Source organism: Lissotriton vulgaris, chromosome 6, assembly GCF_964263255.1.
Source record: "Lissotriton vulgaris chromosome 6, aLisVul1.2, whole genome shotgun sequence".
In the NCBI taxonomy this organism is placed as follows: Eukaryota; Metazoa; Chordata; class Amphibia; order Caudata; family Salamandridae; genus Lissotriton; species Lissotriton vulgaris.
In genome coordinates this window covers 1,359,022,200-1,359,038,612 of record NC_141694.1, presented here as the reverse complement: position 1 = coordinate 1,359,038,612, position 16,413 = coordinate 1,359,022,200, and the positions used below count along the sequence as shown (strand labels likewise).

Here is a 16,413-nt window from a genome sequence, read left to right as displayed (position 1 = left end):
GCCCACAGCCACATATAAGTCGAAAACTAGTAAAGCAAAAGCAAAAAGTGGGGGTGACCATCGGAAGCAGACCCTACTTTAACCTGTTTCTATCAGATGCACAAGTTACTTACTTTCGGTAACGATATATCTGTAAGAAACAGTAGTTAGTATTAGATTCCTTACCGCCCCACCCATCCTCCCCCTTCTGCAAACCGATATCTAGGGTTAAGGTCATCCCCTTTCAGGGCCCTAGTTTCATGGCACCAGTGTTGGTTTTTATCATGGCTCTGCGTTTCTGGTGCGGAAAAGCTATGTATAAGAACTGACGTCAGCGCGCGAGGGCGGCGTCTAAGTACCCTGACGTCATCCCGGCGCCGACGACGGACGCAGATCCGCAGACGATGCCTACCGACGCGCAGGGGTACTGCTTCGCAAAACTTTCCAGATCCAGTCTGACGCCTGGGGATATTCTAAGGTAAGGAATCTAACACTAACTACTGTTTCTTACAGATATATATTGTTACCGAAGGTAAGTAACTTGTGCTTCATTATGCCTTTCTTCCATACTTTGGATTTCTTATTTGTTGAGGAAGATTCCCCAGGATTGGGCCCAAGCCATTTCTTCTGGCATATGGTCTACGGACCTTCTGTACCTCTTTCTACAGACTCTGCAGTGTTGTGCGGGGAAACTGCATTTCTCTGCCTTCCACGCCAATGTTCCCTCTCTATGTTTTCTACAATCATGATTTTTTTTAAAGGAATAACTTATTTCCTTCTACCCCGTTCATTGTGTATCAATGGGGTCTGATGGATTCTGATGGGGTTCTTTTTAAATTTCTTTCATAATTGCCAGTTAAGGCTTTCGAAGTTTAAAAGGTTATTTCTTGTAGCAATTACCTCCGGAAGGTGTGTCATTGAATTTCGAGCACTGAGCGTCCCGGCCCATTCAAATGCTTTTTCACAGAGCACCCGCTCCTTCGAGCAAGAGCTTCTTGCCACCATAAAGCATTGATCTATTTCCATCTGGGATAACCTATTACCCTTCTGATGTTTTATCCCCCTCCACATCCTACGAAAGAGGAGATGTTATACAGAGTGGACCTTACAAGAGAAGTTAGCTATCAAGTTGGCGATACTAAAGTGATCAGGTCTGACGACCAGCTCTTTGCAGAATATGCAGGCAGCACAAAGAGTAAGGTAGTATGAGAAAATAACATCATCCCGCATGATTGTTTCATGCATCAATATGTGCTACACATTTGCTCATCAAGAGCCTCCTGAGGGAATTGGAGCCTGTGTCACCAGAGCGAAGTCTTCTATGTCAGCTTTTCATTGAAGTATCCCTGTGGTTGTCATCTTTTGGACAGCATCACCGGCGACCCTTCACTTTAGCCAAACGTTATTGTTTTTACTCAGAAGTGAGACGGGATGGTCATTTTTGCATGTTTAGTGCTGCAAGTTTCCCTTGTATAACCATTCCTCCAGATCCACCTACGGGCTGGGTGCAGTTTTGTAATCTATTCATGGGGTGAAGAATATGCAGGTAAATAGAGAACCCACCAGAAAAATCATTACCAAAGGTACGTAACTTTTTCTTCTGATGGAGTCTTCTAACCTTAGTATCCTCACTTTAGAATATTCTCCAGACTGAATCTGGAGAATTTTCACAGCAATGATGTAATGCACCAAAGGGTGACATTGTGCAGCTCCACGCTGATTTGATATCGCACTGAAAGTGATAGAGGAGAACCACATATAAGCTCTACGCCTGCTAGCTGACGGTAATTCCTTTCTTTCTGCTCCTTCCCAAGCGAATTCTGAGCTCTAGGCGCAAGCATAAGAAAGAAAAGCAGTAACTCAACCCATTCCACCACTCTGACTCCAAACAGAATGAGCAAGTGCTTCTTGACTTGTGTCACTCTTCCTCAAGGTTAGCAGCCACAAAACCGATACTTGAATTTGTCCAGTGCTCCCCAAGTTTCCCAAGCTGTCCTCCTGGCATGCCTTCAACCCACATACAACTAGGATCCTCCAGTTGTGTTACTGTTGGCAGGACTTCGCCTGACTACGCCTGCCCCCTTGGACCTGCTACAGGCCGTTGCCAACTTCAGTACTGACTTTTACTCCAGTTCTGAGAGCTATACGATCCAGGTCACCCAGATGCCGGTAGCAACTTCAACCGCACTGATTGATGACCTGGTGCTGATAACCATGTCGGACCCCTTGCTAACAGTCCAAACTTGCTGATATCATGCTACCAAATTACAAAATCACTACTGGTTGTCATGTCGCCTCACTCTAAGGAATCCTCTACAACAGTGCAACTATCAGCAGAGGCTCTTTTTTAGGGCTCGGGCCTACGTCACACTGCGTAGCAGTGTAGGTGGAGCCCAAGAGTCCTTGTGTGAGGGTCTCCGAAAAGCTACCTAACAAATTCCTGGCTGCTCGTGATTTTTCGTCCTTATTTTTGACAGCTGCATGGCACTTGGGCTTCGCATGCGTGTGTTTTTACAGGAGAGCACGCAATAGGCCACAGGCGTTAGAGTTGCTCCGCCTAGTGCATATTCCGTGTGGACACGCGCAGCGGAAGGGCATATTTCTTCAATTACCAGCTGTCAGGGCCAGCGGTAATTGAAGACAGATGCTGGGCGCGCATGCACCATTCTTTGCTGTCTGCTCTACGAAGCTTCTGAACTCTATTTTGGCTTCCTGGAGCGTGTGCATTTAGTGTCTGGACTGGATGTTGCTGGGCGCGCGTGCACCATTCTTTGCTGTCTGCTCTACGAAGCTTGCCTTCTGCCACCGATTGCACTCGATAATAAGAAGCGCCCCCCGCCCGCATTCTTCTCTCCAGAGCCCCGATACGCCGTGTGTGCGGCGCCCTCCCCATGCAATGCTTTGCCTACTTTGTGCCCCATCGCTGCCTGCTCTGTGCATTGCCTCGTGCCCCCTCAGTGGCCGTGCCTTCGGTGCCCTCTCAGCGCCCTGAGGCTGCAGGCACAACTGGCCGGGGTTCTAAGTGGCACAGACAAAGGTGAATGGTGGTTACTGGGGCGCGGGGGGTCACTGTGTCATGCAGATGTGTCTGTTCAACACTTCGTACACAGATCTAGGGGGTCGTGAGCTCAGCGCTATACAGGCGCTTAAAGGGGGCGTGCATGTGTTGCACGAGTGTGCATGAACCGGTGTTTGTGAACTGCTTGCAGTTGCACTAGTGCCGGTGCATAATGTGGTCCTTTAGGCGCTGGGTGTCCTCCACCTGCACAACTTCAAATTACGTATCTGCTTGCAAGAGAGATGTGCTTTACACGACGTGCTTATCTGCCATTTTACTCCCTCCCCAAAGGGGGCTTTATGTGACTCTTGTTCTGTATCAGCTATCCACACGTACGCTGAAATACATCTCTTGGGCGGGTTATTTCTATAGCGCCTGAGCGTCCACGGCCACTTCAAGGCGCTGAAATGGAAGATGCCTTGCGGAAGAGGTGATTGCAGGCGCTTACCCCAGGTGTGTGTTTACCGACGAGAACGCAATTTATTGGTGATCTGGGTGGGTGTTTGTGGCCTGCGTGAGGTGTACAGAGGACACGCGTGCTTTTGAAAGTAGAAGTGATTATCGCTGGCCGGTGACACACAACCTACACGCGGTGTATTTACAATTACAGTGCAGCGCCTAACCCGTGTTTACAGGCGCTATGGCCGTTTAATTGTGGCCCGTAGGTATGGAAACGGATTAAGGGTGAGATTACCTCTAGGCGTGTTTGCGGGCCATGCAAAGTACACTGGTGGCATGTTCGAGTGTAAACAGTATGAATCTGTAGGGATGACCTGTAATTGTGGATAGATAATCAGCAGATGTGTATGGATGGATAATAGATATATTGATCCTGTAACGATATGCCGACGACCCATACCTGCCTATATGGATGGTGTGAAAACTTTTGACGACCCAGAGGGGTGTGCGCAGAGAATACATGGTTTCACACCAAACACACGCACGAATACACATCACGCAGAGTGTGATTGCAGAGTGTGACTGCAGATTGCAGAGTGCGAGTGCAGAGGGCAGAGTGCAGAGCTCTACCCTCAAACTCCAATTCTACCCTCAAACTTCAACTCTTCCCTCAAACTCCAACTCTACTCTCAAACTCCAACTCTACTCTCAAACTCCAACTCTACTCTCAAACTCCAACTCTACTCTCAAACTCCAACTCTACTCTCAAACTCCAACTCTACTCTCAAACTCCAACTCTACCCTCAAACTCCAACTCTACCCTCAAACTCCAACTCTACCCTCAAACTCCAACTCTACCCTCAAACTCCAATTCTACCCTCAAACTCCAATTCTACCCTCCAAGTCCACCCTACAACTACACCCTCCAACTCCAACATAGGAACAGTAATGATGCGTGAGGAGAAAATTACAAGTGAAGAAAGTAGAACAGCAAACGTTAAGTTACAAGGCGCAAAAGTGACAATTGTGAGCAAACAAAAATACAAGAGGTAGCAAACTGTGCAATACAGGAGGAAAAAGTGACATGTGTGCAGGTTACAACAGCGAACAAAGTACAAGTAGAGGTATAATGCTGTCCACCCTCCAACTCCACCCTCCAAATTTTCACCACGCTCACACACACCACCAGCCATCACTGCACGCTTTCACCAGGCGCACACACACACCACCAACCATCAGTGCACACTTTCAGCAGGCATACACACACTGCCACCCGTCAGTGCACGCTTTCACCAGGCACACACCACCACCCCTCAGTGCACACCAACAGCCATCACTACACACATCAATTGTTAACGAATCCACAATTAACTATTGCACCAATAGCGGTATTGCTCAACATGCTACCATTGCTACAATTCAATCCAAGCCACATAATTCCATTACACACTACATACATATACTCCATAACACATGGCGAAAAGACATTGCTGTTTACAATGCCATTTCCTCTAACTCAAATAAATCTGCAACCTATTGCATTTCTAATGCTTGTTCTTTTTCTTTCTGACTCTGATCCTCTGCAAGAACAGGGTGCACCCCAGGATATTGATGATGGTGTTGAATGGATTTGCTTACTCCCCCCTCATTATACTGATGCCGCCTTATAACTAGACATACAAAATGCCAGTGGGCTTGACACCTCACTTGCATCTCGCTACATAGGCCACCAACAAAAGAAAGCGGCTCATTTACCCAAGTCTAAGATAAATGTTTTGACAGACCTTTTTTCAGCATGGGCCTGCCATTTTGGATCCTTTGCTTCCATTCAACAACACCTTCTTGGATACCTGGATGGCTACCTATTTGAAACCATGTTTTAGTTTTCCCATTAGCCGCAGTTGGCCAGTCTGCATCAGCCTGCACCCAGTGATCCATATTTTCCATGCACCCCAAGCTGAAAAGTTTAATTCCATGGCTTTGACCATTAAGATGAATCCTAATTCATTCCTGACCACTCCCCAGATAAAAATCCAAAATAATGGATGGTTCTGGCAAGCAAATGTTTTCTCATGCAAAACTGTCAAGGAGTTCCATAAAATCAGTTCTGTCTGTTGTGCCGATATGCACATGCCCATGGGACATAGCATGATCTATCAGAGGAACAAGTTATGTAACTACTGTAAATTTCTTTCTGGTGGATGTTCTACTTAATTACCTCCCTCCCCTAACTTCCACCTCCCCATTCTGTGGCGCAGCCTCTTTCTAACATCTAAAAGGGTCCCAAGTTAGTTATTAGTACACTATTACTAAAATAGTCTAACACTGTACATCTGAGTGCACAGAAAGGGAAAAGAAAATAAACTGATGTCAGCAAGCAAGGGTGTCCCATATGTGCCGCTCTGCTCCACCACTTCTGGGGCAATATGGAGTAAGCATGGAGGCTCACAATGCCACCTATCGACAAGTGGGAGTATTGCTGGAAAATTCTTAAGATCCAGTCTACCATCTGGCAGATATTGTAAGGTGAGAATTCTGTGGTTCGTTAGAGTATCCACCAGGAACAGTGCTTGTCAAGGTAAGTAACATTTTCTTTGCGATCAGTGGGATAGTAAACTGTGTTGAAATTCATTACCTCAACACTTAAAAAAGCACACAGTTTCTTGAAATATTTTGATGTAGCAGTGAAGTAATATGGGGATGATTATCAACATCATTCTTTGTTTCAAAAGGTTTAGGCGCACATAATTCATATGCTCCCCAAAAATGTTGTAACCGAACTTTTTTATCTTTTGAAGAGCGTTAACATAATGCTAATCCCTGTTAGAAGTAGTTTTATTGTTAAAGTAATGTTGTTTGAGCATATACTACTGTTGGTAATGGCTGTATAAACCTTTTTGAGATCAGTCTGGGTCATAATATGTGCAGAAGATTATAGGTACCCATGAAAAAAACAATGACAAAGATAAGTTCCATTTGCATGTTTTCTAAATGAGCAGGACATACAAAAAGTGTAGACAAGCATTGTTCTTTCTGTACTTTCAGATGTAAAACAAGCATTGATCCAGTGGCAGGAGCGGATAGAGTTTGCCCATAAGCTCCTAACGTTACTAAATTCTTACAGTCCACCAGAGCTGAGAAATGCTTGCATAGGTAGGTATATTATTTTTTTCTTAAACTGTTGGATGTGTTTCTGTTCATTGTGCACTTCATGTGCTTTCCAAAATTTATTTTTTAAGTATGTATTAATTCACCCAGGAAGTACATGAAATGCAAACCTAAATTTCGGAAGAATACTTAAAACTGCAGAGTCCTCACCTATATTTCCCAGGCGTCAGACTGGATCTGGAAACTGGAAACAGCGCTATATGATCTGGTGCAGCTCTGCTCTGACTCCCTACCACCTGGAAATGACAGAGCAGAGCTGCATACATGTGCCACCCATGCGTGCTGACATCCGTTCTTTTCTTTCAATGCCTTCTGACGCGGTTACAGGCTTCCCTCTCACTTCTGTTGTGCTTCCAGTGACTTCTGAAACCAGAAAATCCAGTGTGCTAGTGAAAGATGTCCCTTCCTAAAACTACAGGTTTCAAACCATAACACAACTGTAGGAAGCAGATGTTGATCACAGACCTGCGTGAGATGTCTCCACAGGTGTTTGGGCTCGGGGCATAACTCAGTCATGTGACAAATATGCCGTCATGTACCCTAATGTAATCCAGGACTGGGAACTGAGGCTGTATGTTTCCAAGAAGAAGTATTAAGGAGCCTGGCGTAAGTCTCACTAAGAATCAAGACTGCATACTCACTCCTGTGAGAGGACAAATCTACGCTCATCAGAGCCCTCCAGTAAGTTGAAGTCCAGAATCTGATAGAGACTACTAGCCGCAGATTCCTTCACTTAGAATTATCCCCAGGCGTGAGACTGGATCCAGAAACTTTTTGATACAGCATCCCTGCACGCCGAGGGAAGGACGGCTGTGAGAAGTTGGCCTGATATGTGATGTCCACTATTCTAGTGGGCACCCTGTATCAGTCCAAACAACCCTTATGGTGATGGTTGTAAAGTCAACCTTATAGACCAGCTATCCTAGACAAAGCAGTCTTAGGCTAAACTCAAGAGGGCATGTGAAGCCAGCTGTTTTACCATATGTAACCCCTTTAATACCAAATGAAAGGACACCACACAGGTTATATATAAAATATTTATGTATTTATTTCTAACACAACCCCTCTGAACTCTTTATGAGGTCAGAGGCATAAGCACATAACAAGATACTTAATTATCATTATCATACAATAAGTTGCACAATATACAGTAGCACCCTAGGGGCACGTCAAACCATATACTAAAATAGTGGTATAAGAACCACGTCACGAACAAAGGATAGGCCTAGGGCCTAGGGAATCGCTGGGGCTACACTGTACTACCAAAGGATAGGAATTAGGAGGCCCACGGGAGGCGTGTGCAGTGTCTTTACACACACGATAGTTACCATAGAGTTAGAATGGGAACAAAAGAATTGGAAACTAGTTCTTTTAGGCACTTCCGGATGGACTAGGAGAAAGCTATTGAAAACTGGGACACTAGGATAGTTAATACCCACAGGAGCACCGGAGTACTTGCGTTACCTCACCCACAGGAGCAGGAGCATAGGTGTCAAAGTGTGTCGGGTTTCGTCGCTGAATCCTATGGAGCCATGATGAAAGATGCTGCAGGCGATCAGGAGAGAAGTGTCCGGTTGGATCCAAGGGTGGATCGAAGATGAAGAGTACCTGAAAGCAGAGGGGACAGAGTCTGGGTCACTAGCCAGTGACCAGGAAGGGACCAGGGGATGTCGCGAAGCAATCAGGTGATGTCTTGAAGCTTGTCTCTGCAGCCACGTGGACCAGGAGGTGTCGACGACGACCAGGAGCTGGGCACCGCCTGTCCCACGAAGGATCTCGCTGTTGACCGTGTTGGCTTCCGGATTGGAGTCAACAAGCCTTGGCTAAGGCAACCCACGCAGGAATCGAAGATGGCTTCTGGATCAGACCAGCAAGGTCTGATGGGTTTCTCCTTTTCAGGGAAGCAAGGGCCAGCCTGGAGCAACCAGGCCAGCGGTGGAAATTCGTAGGTTCGTCGTCACAAAGGCCATTAGCCAACGGGCAAGTGACCGGACAGACGCGTCGAGCAGGAAAATGCAAAAGGGATCCACGCGGCATTCGTGGAGTGTGGAGGGCTGGTCTTTGATGCAGAGGATGCTCAGGGCTGGGACTTCTCAGTCCCCAATGCACAACTTCGAGGGTGCCTCAGACTTTGCACGGAAAGCAATTCGCTGGCTTTCCAAGATGGCCGGTCCCACTTCTCACGTCGCCTCCACGGGTCTCAGCTTTGCTGTGGCTGTGGATCAGGCTGAAGGAAGTCTGGAAGTCCGGGTCTTGTCAGGCTCTGTGTTCGGGCTCCGGCGGGAGCGACGACAAAGCAAACCGTTGATTGCTTGATGGTGTCTGCGTGTGCAGGGTGGTCACTCCTTGACGACAAGAGAGATTCTTCACTTTCTATCTTCAAGTAGAACGTCGAAGGTCCAGAGTTTTGTTTCAAGTTTCAGTCAGGATAAATCTAAAGTCTCTAGACTCAGCTCCTACGTATATACTAATCTAAGGGGCTGGATTACCTGCTAGGTCCCTCCTATGGGTGGGACCAGAGAAGGGGGTGGTTACACCCCTTTCCCTTTGTCCAGTTTCGCGCCAGAGCTAGGGCTGGAGTACCCCAGCAACTGATTTGAACCGGGCTATGCATGGGACACCTTGTGTGCCCCAGGCAGCGTCTCATTTCATTCAGCCCTCCCTGCCCCAATACACTATGGCCTGTCTGGGGTGGTGCTAGCACCTCCCAAGACAGGAAACCTATTGTCCAAGCCTCCCTCATTGGAAGGACTCCCAGCAGCAGGAGGTCAGACTTGTGTCTGTGGCAGCAGCATCCATTTTGTGATGCTGAGGCTCTGGTTAACTTTAACCGGGTTTAGTGGGAACAACATGTTTTCTCCCTCTAGAAGGGTGGAATGCTACCCCTGTCGCCAGAACTGGCGAGGGGGTAGTATTCCAAAGCGTATGACACCTTACACAACATGTTTTGATAAAGCCAAACCAAAGTTAGCATTCAACCGCGAGGATTATAATGCACTTAAGAGTATATGGTATGGCTATATCATAGAACAGCTATAAGGACATGGTTCAGAAAGCTGCAGACAGGCTCAGCTCATGCTAGAGCCTCATCTCACATAAAACTAAGCACTCTGCCTCCAGGATTGTTAAGGCCTGCCATAGGAGTGACTTATAGGTATATATGTGTCTATATGTAAAGGTAGGTATAGGGATACTACACCTAAGCAAGGGGTGATTGTAGGAGAGTAAGGTCTGCAATCCTATGGTCACCCCCGATTTTTGCTTTTTGCTTCACTGGTTTACGACTTTCCCTGGCTGTGGGCCTGCTAATCAGACCCACAGCCTAGCTGTGCTCTCTCTAAATTGACAACCATGTACCTTAGGTGCATATCTAATTGAATACTGAGTCACCTTATCAGTCCCTGTACAGTGTACCTTAGATACCCAGGGCATAGGTGCACCCAGGGCCTACCAGGGGCTGCAGCATGTATTATGCCACCCCTGGCTGTCCATCCAAATCTGACACAACTGGCTGATCAATCAGCTGGGGCAATGTGGTGTAATCACCCTTTGCTTTAGATATAGTATTCCTATATCTAACCCTAAAATGGACACATATCCTCCTATCTGTCACTCCTATTGCAGGCCTTATCAATCCTGGAGGCAGAGTGCTTGGAATTATGTGAGATGGTGCTCTAGCATGAGCTGAGCCTGTCTGCAGCTTTCGGAACCAAGTCCTTTAGCTGTTTCCATGATAACGCTATACCATATACTCTTAAGTGCATTATAATCCTCGCGGTTATTGCCAACTTTGGTATAGCAATATCAAAACATGTCGAGTAAGGTGTCATACGATTTGGAATACTACCCCCTCGCCAATTCTGGCGACGGGGGTAGCATTCCACCCTTCTAGAGGGACACGACATGTATGTAACTGTGAACCCCAGTTAAAGTTAACTCAAGCCTCAGCATCACAAAATGGATGCTGCCACCACAGACACAAGTCTGACCTCCTGCACTGGGAGTCCTTCCAGCGAGGGAGGCTTGGACGAAGGGTTTCCTGCCTCGGGAGGTGCTAGCACCACCCCAGACAGGATTTTGTGTATTAGGTAGGACAGGGCTGAAAGGAATGAGACATGCTTGGGGCACACAAGGTGTCCCTGTGCATACTCCGGTCTAAACCAGTTCCTGGGGCACTCCAGCCACAGAGCTGGCGCAAGACCGGACAAAGGATAGGGGGTGTAACCACCCCCCTTCCTGGTCCCACCCAGAAGAGGGACCTAGTCGTAGTACAGCCCCCTTTAGCCGGATAAAGATAGGAGCTGGTCCCATTCCAAATTAGATTATCCTGAACAACTTTACAAGAAGAAACTCTGGACTTCGACGTTCTGCTCCACAGAAGACTGAAGAAATCTCCCTTGTAGGCAAGGAGTGTCCACCCTGCACAAGCCTTCACCATCAGCGTCCAGCGGCTTCCCTTTGTCGTCTTCCCTCGAGGATCCAGACTTCAGAGCCCGACGAGACCCGGATTCCCAGACCTCTCCGACCTTTACCTACATCTGCAGCACAGCTGAGATCCGTGGGTGCGACGAGACACGTGGGACCGGCCATCTTGAAAGAAGCAGCACTTCGCTCCAGCACGACTTCTGAGGTAACCTCGTCCAAGTGATTTGGGGACTGAGAAGCCCCGACCCCGAGCAGCTCTTGCACCGAAGACCAGCCCTCCAACATCCACGAGATCTGCGTGGGGCCCTTCTGCCTGTTTGCTGCTCGACGGGTTGTCTGGGCACTTGCCGGCTGCCTAGTGACCTCCTAGACGACTAACTCCGAAATCTTCACTGCTGGTCTGGTTGCTCCAGACTGGCACTTGCTCCCTTCCAAAAAAGGAGCACCCCGGACCCTCCTGGACCACTCCAGACGCCGTTTCCACTCACCGCGTGGGTTGCCTTTGCCAAGGCCTGTTGACTCCGAATCCAAAGCCGACACCGCAGACAGCGAGAGCCTGCGTGGGACAGCTCGTGCCTCCATCCTGGTCGTCGAAGACACTACCTGGTCCACGTGGCTGCAGAGTCAAGCGTCCACTCTTCACCTGATCGCGACGACAGCATCTGGTTCCTTCCTGGTTCCACTTCAGTCACTGGCTAGTGACTGTGAACATTGTCCCCTCTGCTTTCAGGTCCTCTTCTTCCTCGATCCACCCTTGGGTCGCACCGGACATCTTCCTCCTGGTCGCCTGCAGCATCTTTTCTTTCAGGAACCCGACGCGACTTCGCACCTATGCACCCGCAGCCCGTGGGTGAGGTAACACGAGCATTTCCGTGCTCAAGGGTAGCTTGACTCTCCTAGTGTCCAGATCCACAGTCATTTTAGTTCTACCTAGTCAAGATTGTCCGTACTCACCTTTTTCTTGAACTGCACTGTCCATTGACACTGTTACGCATCTCGCGTGTGAGTTCACACTCTGCACACGCGTTCCGTGGGCCTCCTATTACCTACCTAGAGTTAGTATAGCGTGGTCCCAGCGATCCTACAGTCTCTGGACAGCTCCATTCCTTTTATCGACTTTCACATTCCACTTACGTAGTATATGGTTTGTCGGGCCCCTAGGGCACCATTGTAATTTGTGCAACTTAAACGTATTTTTCCTAAGAGATTGTCATGTGCTTAGCCCTCTGATCTCATAAAGAGTTCAGAGGTGTATGTTAGTTAATAAATACTTGTTTATTTTCATAACAACCTGTGTGGTGTCCTTTCACTTGGTATTCAAGGGGTTATATGTGGTAAAACAGCTGGCTTCACATGCCAAAAGAGTTTAGCCTAAGACTGCTTGGTCCATGCTACCATTAGGATAGCTGTTCTATAAGGTTGACTTACAACCAATCACCATAAGGGTTGTTTGGACTGATACAAGATGATCACTAGAACTAGTGAACATCATAAATCAGGCCAACTTCTCACAGTGATTACACAACCTTGCCCCAGCTGAGTGATCAGCCAGTTGTGTCAATGTGAGTGGCCAGCCAGGGGTGGCATAATACATGCTGCATCCCCTGGCAGGCATTGGATGCACCTATGCCCTGGGTACCTAAGGTACACTCTACAGGGGCTCATAAGGTGACCCAATGTCCAATTGGTAATGTACCTAAAGTACATTGTATTGAATTTAGAGAGAGCACAGCTGGGCTGTGGGTCTGATTAGCAGGCCCACAGCCACATTAAGTCGAAAACCAGTAAAGCAATAAGCAAAATGTGGGGTGACTATAGGAAAGCAGACCCTACTCTCCTACAGCGGCATCACGCGACTCCTCCCAGGCGTACGTGACGTCAGCGAGGTCACATAAGCCCCGTGGCGCGCCTACGTCAGTTTTATTCCTTTTCTGTGTGCAATACGGATCCGGTCTTTGCTCCGGGCCGGTTTGGGTCCCTTTTTTCTCATCATTGTCTCTTCTTTTGGAGGAACAGTGTGCGAATGCCTTCGGGCTTCAAGACTTGCACGTCGTCCGGGCGTCTTATGTCTGCGATGGACCCTCACCTCATTTGCATGTGGTTTTTAGGGGTAGATCAAGGCACCACTGATTGTGAGGCGTGCCAACAGTTGAAGCCGAAGTCGCGGTGGGAGCACCGGATGAAACTACTCTCGGCGCATCTTCTCGATCTTCCTCGGCAGACGACTTCAGATACGGCCGTGGTCGTCGTCCTCGCCCTTCTCCGATGTCGCAGGAGCGTCGTTCCCCGGTGGGTAATTGTCGCAGTTTGTCCCCGGGGGTTGGTGTCCGGCCTGCTGGGGGTGTGGGCTCTCCGCAGGTGATGCGGCTCCACGTGTCATCCTATCCACTGTTTCCCAGTGATGGGGCATCGAGAGTCCAGATGGAGGCATACGCGGCGGCTTTGCAGGCCTCGTTGCCGTTTCGCCACAGTGACCTCTCATCGTCCCGCTCTGGGTCGAGGCTGGGTGGGGACCTCTCGTCCCTCTACGGACCCCTCTCGTCCCTCTCCGGACCCCTCTCGTCCCTCCCCGCAGGCTCGTCAGAGGTTGAATCGTCCCTTGCACCGCCGCATGGGTCGCCGGGCCACCTCCGCCACATTCTGGGCCGAGGGGGCAGAGGGCTTTGTGTCACTCCCCCGGTCCTTCTCTTTTCTCCAAGCAGGTGGTTGCTTTGGCGGAGGATAAATCGGCGACATTCCGGCTCCGCCCCTTGGCCACTTCGGCTCTGGCTCCACTCAGGTATCCCGGCACGGTGTGACTTGGAGGAGCCCTATCCGGCGTCTCCCTCTACGCCGGATGGTGTCGACGTCCTGCCTCAGGCGGCAGACTCTATGGCTCTAAACAGAGGTCATGCCGTGGATTCGTCTTCGGACGCTCCCTCTTCTCTGGAGGCTGGCTGTATATTGGTGTCGTCCTCTCCGGAGACTGGCTGCGGTGTGGTTTATTTTTCACTGGCGTCGTCGAAGGGTGGCTCCCCTTCATTTCTGAGGCTGAGTTGTTCGTCGGAGGAGCGGCAGTTCCCCCATTCTTCGGTTTCTTCTGACTTGCAGATCTGAAAGAAACAGGTTAGTGTTAGATTCCTTACCTTAGAATATCCCCAGGCGTCAGACTGGATCCGGAAAGTTTTCGTCAGTAGTACCCCTGTGCGTCGCTAGACGTCGTCTGCGGCTCCCCGTCCGTCATCTGCATCGTGATCGCTGGGATGACGTAGTCGGAGTACTTAGACGTTGCCCTCGCACGGTGACGTCAGTTCTTCTTTTTTCTGAAAGGGATGTCCTTAACCGTAGATATTGGTTCACAGAACGGGGAGGATGGGTGGGACGGTAAGGAATCTAACACTAACTACTGTTTCTTACAGATATATCGTTACCGAAGGTAAGTAACTTGTGCATCATTACCGAAGGTAAGTAACTCATACTTCTCACCCTTTTAGCAGTGTAATCCAAATCTAGCTAGTTATCTGACATTGGCCCCCATGTTCACCTTGGGTTTACTGGGATTACTTGTACTAAGGCGACTTCCTGGATTCCCTCAGAGTAGGTCTTAAATAATTGATCTGCATAGATTAACACTATTTAGAAGGTAGCTCCATCATGTCTCTTTTATAGACTTCTCTATAATTTGTTTTACTTACTGTAGTTTTACGGTCTTCTTTTTCTCAATTTTATAATTTTTTACGTGAAGGACCCTTCCACTATTGGGACTTACAAGAGATACATAGAAACTCCAAATAAATAAAAGAAATTTTACACCAAACATCCAGCAAATGAATATCTTCCAGTAAAGTATTTCTAATGCTAGTTTTGTATGATGTGCAATTTTGTTGCTTTTGTTTTAATCTCTCCTTAATTTGTTCCTTTTTTCACTTCAGGAAAAACTTTGTGGTATTACAATTATTGATGTTACAACAATAACTTGAAGTTTAATTAATGCCCTTATTGTCTTTGTTTGTTTGTTCAAGATGTCCTCAAAGAACTTGTGCTTCTGAGTCCTCATGATTTCTTACACACATTGGTTCCGTTTCTGCAGCACAACCATTGCACTTATCATCACAGTAACATACCAAGTACGTATTTCTCAACATATCATAAATGAATATTATCCCATTTGTTATTCCACTAAACATACATTTGTGATGCCTAATTTTTCTTTCTCTCTCACTGTAGTGTCCTTAGGGCCCTATTTTCCTTGTCGTGAAAACATGAAACTTATAGCAGGAAAAAGCAATATTCGTCCCCCCCGCCCAGAACTAAATATGTGCCTATTGCCAACAATGGTTGAAACCAGCAAGGTAAGTTCTTATTCATATACTTATTGGGAGACATAGTGATTAATATTAACACTATCGATAATGGATTCATGTGATTTGAATCAATGCCTGGCAACTGTACCCATTTTGTTTAGAAGAGAATGTTGGGTACAGCTGAGAAGTTGAGAACCAGAGGTGCCCTAAGCAGAATCTGATATGACCTAAAAAGATTATCAAAACATTTGACATTTCCAGCATTTTCTCTTGTGAACTTTACTCTCTTCCCTTTTTTCACCACTATAGGAAAGTAGGATCTTTTTGGCATACATACCCCCAATTTTTGCCTGGTGTCAGTGTGTGTTGACTAGTTCACTGGGACCCTGCTAACCAGGACCCCAGTGGCAAAGCTATCTCCTCTAGATTCTGTTGTAAGTGTAGGAAACGTTATCTTACTAGTATGGATTAAGTAAAAAAGAACTACACAAGGTATTTATAAAAATATTTATTATAAGACACTCACTAACGCATAATTATATCTCCTACCCGGATATATAACACAATGCACATAACACTTAGCATAGAAAACAGGTAAGTAGCACAATTACTCCGTGGTCGCCAGGTGGAGACTGTAGGAAGGTACATCCTGACTATGGTTGCCCCCAACTTTTTGCCCTGTGTTTTAGCTGGTTTTTGACATAGTCGACCTGGGATCCTGCCAATCAGGACCCCAGGCCTACTGCTCTCTCTTTAAAATGGATTCCATGTACCCTAGGTACATTTCCAATTGGGACTGGGCCACCTTATCAGACCCTGTAACTCGGGGCATAGGTGTACCCAGGGCTGCCAGGGGCTGCAGCATGTATTATGCCACCCCTGGCTGGCCTCCTAAATTTGACACAACTGGCTGCATGACAGCTGGGGCAAAGTCGTGTAATCACCCTTTGCTGTAGGTGTAGTATACCTATACCTAACCCTAAAATGGACACACAGATTCCTATCAGTCACTCCTATGGCAGGCCTTGACAATCCTGAAGGCAGAGTGCTTGGAATCGTGTGAGATGGTGCTCTGGCATGAGCTGAGCCTGTCTGCAGCTT

At 47.6% G+C, this 16,413-nt stretch overlaps 1 protein-coding gene across 2 annotated transcripts in view; it reads left to right on the top strand.

Annotated features, from left to right (window-relative positions):
• Positions 1 to 16,413, top strand: part of USP34 (ubiquitin specific peptidase 34) — a 2,709,276-nt gene that overhangs the window by 2,508,801 nt on the left and 184,062 nt on the right. For both annotated transcript variants that reach the window (XM_086927486.1, XM_086927485.1), the window contains exons 71-73: positions 6,482 to 6,589; positions 15,031 to 15,135; positions 15,236 to 15,360. In XM_086927486.1, coding sequence (XP_086783612.1) covers positions 6,482 to 6,589; positions 15,031 to 15,135; positions 15,236 to 15,360 — 338 coding nt within the window. The remainder of the gene's footprint in view (positions 1 to 6,481; positions 6,590 to 15,030; positions 15,136 to 15,235; positions 15,361 to 16,413) is intronic.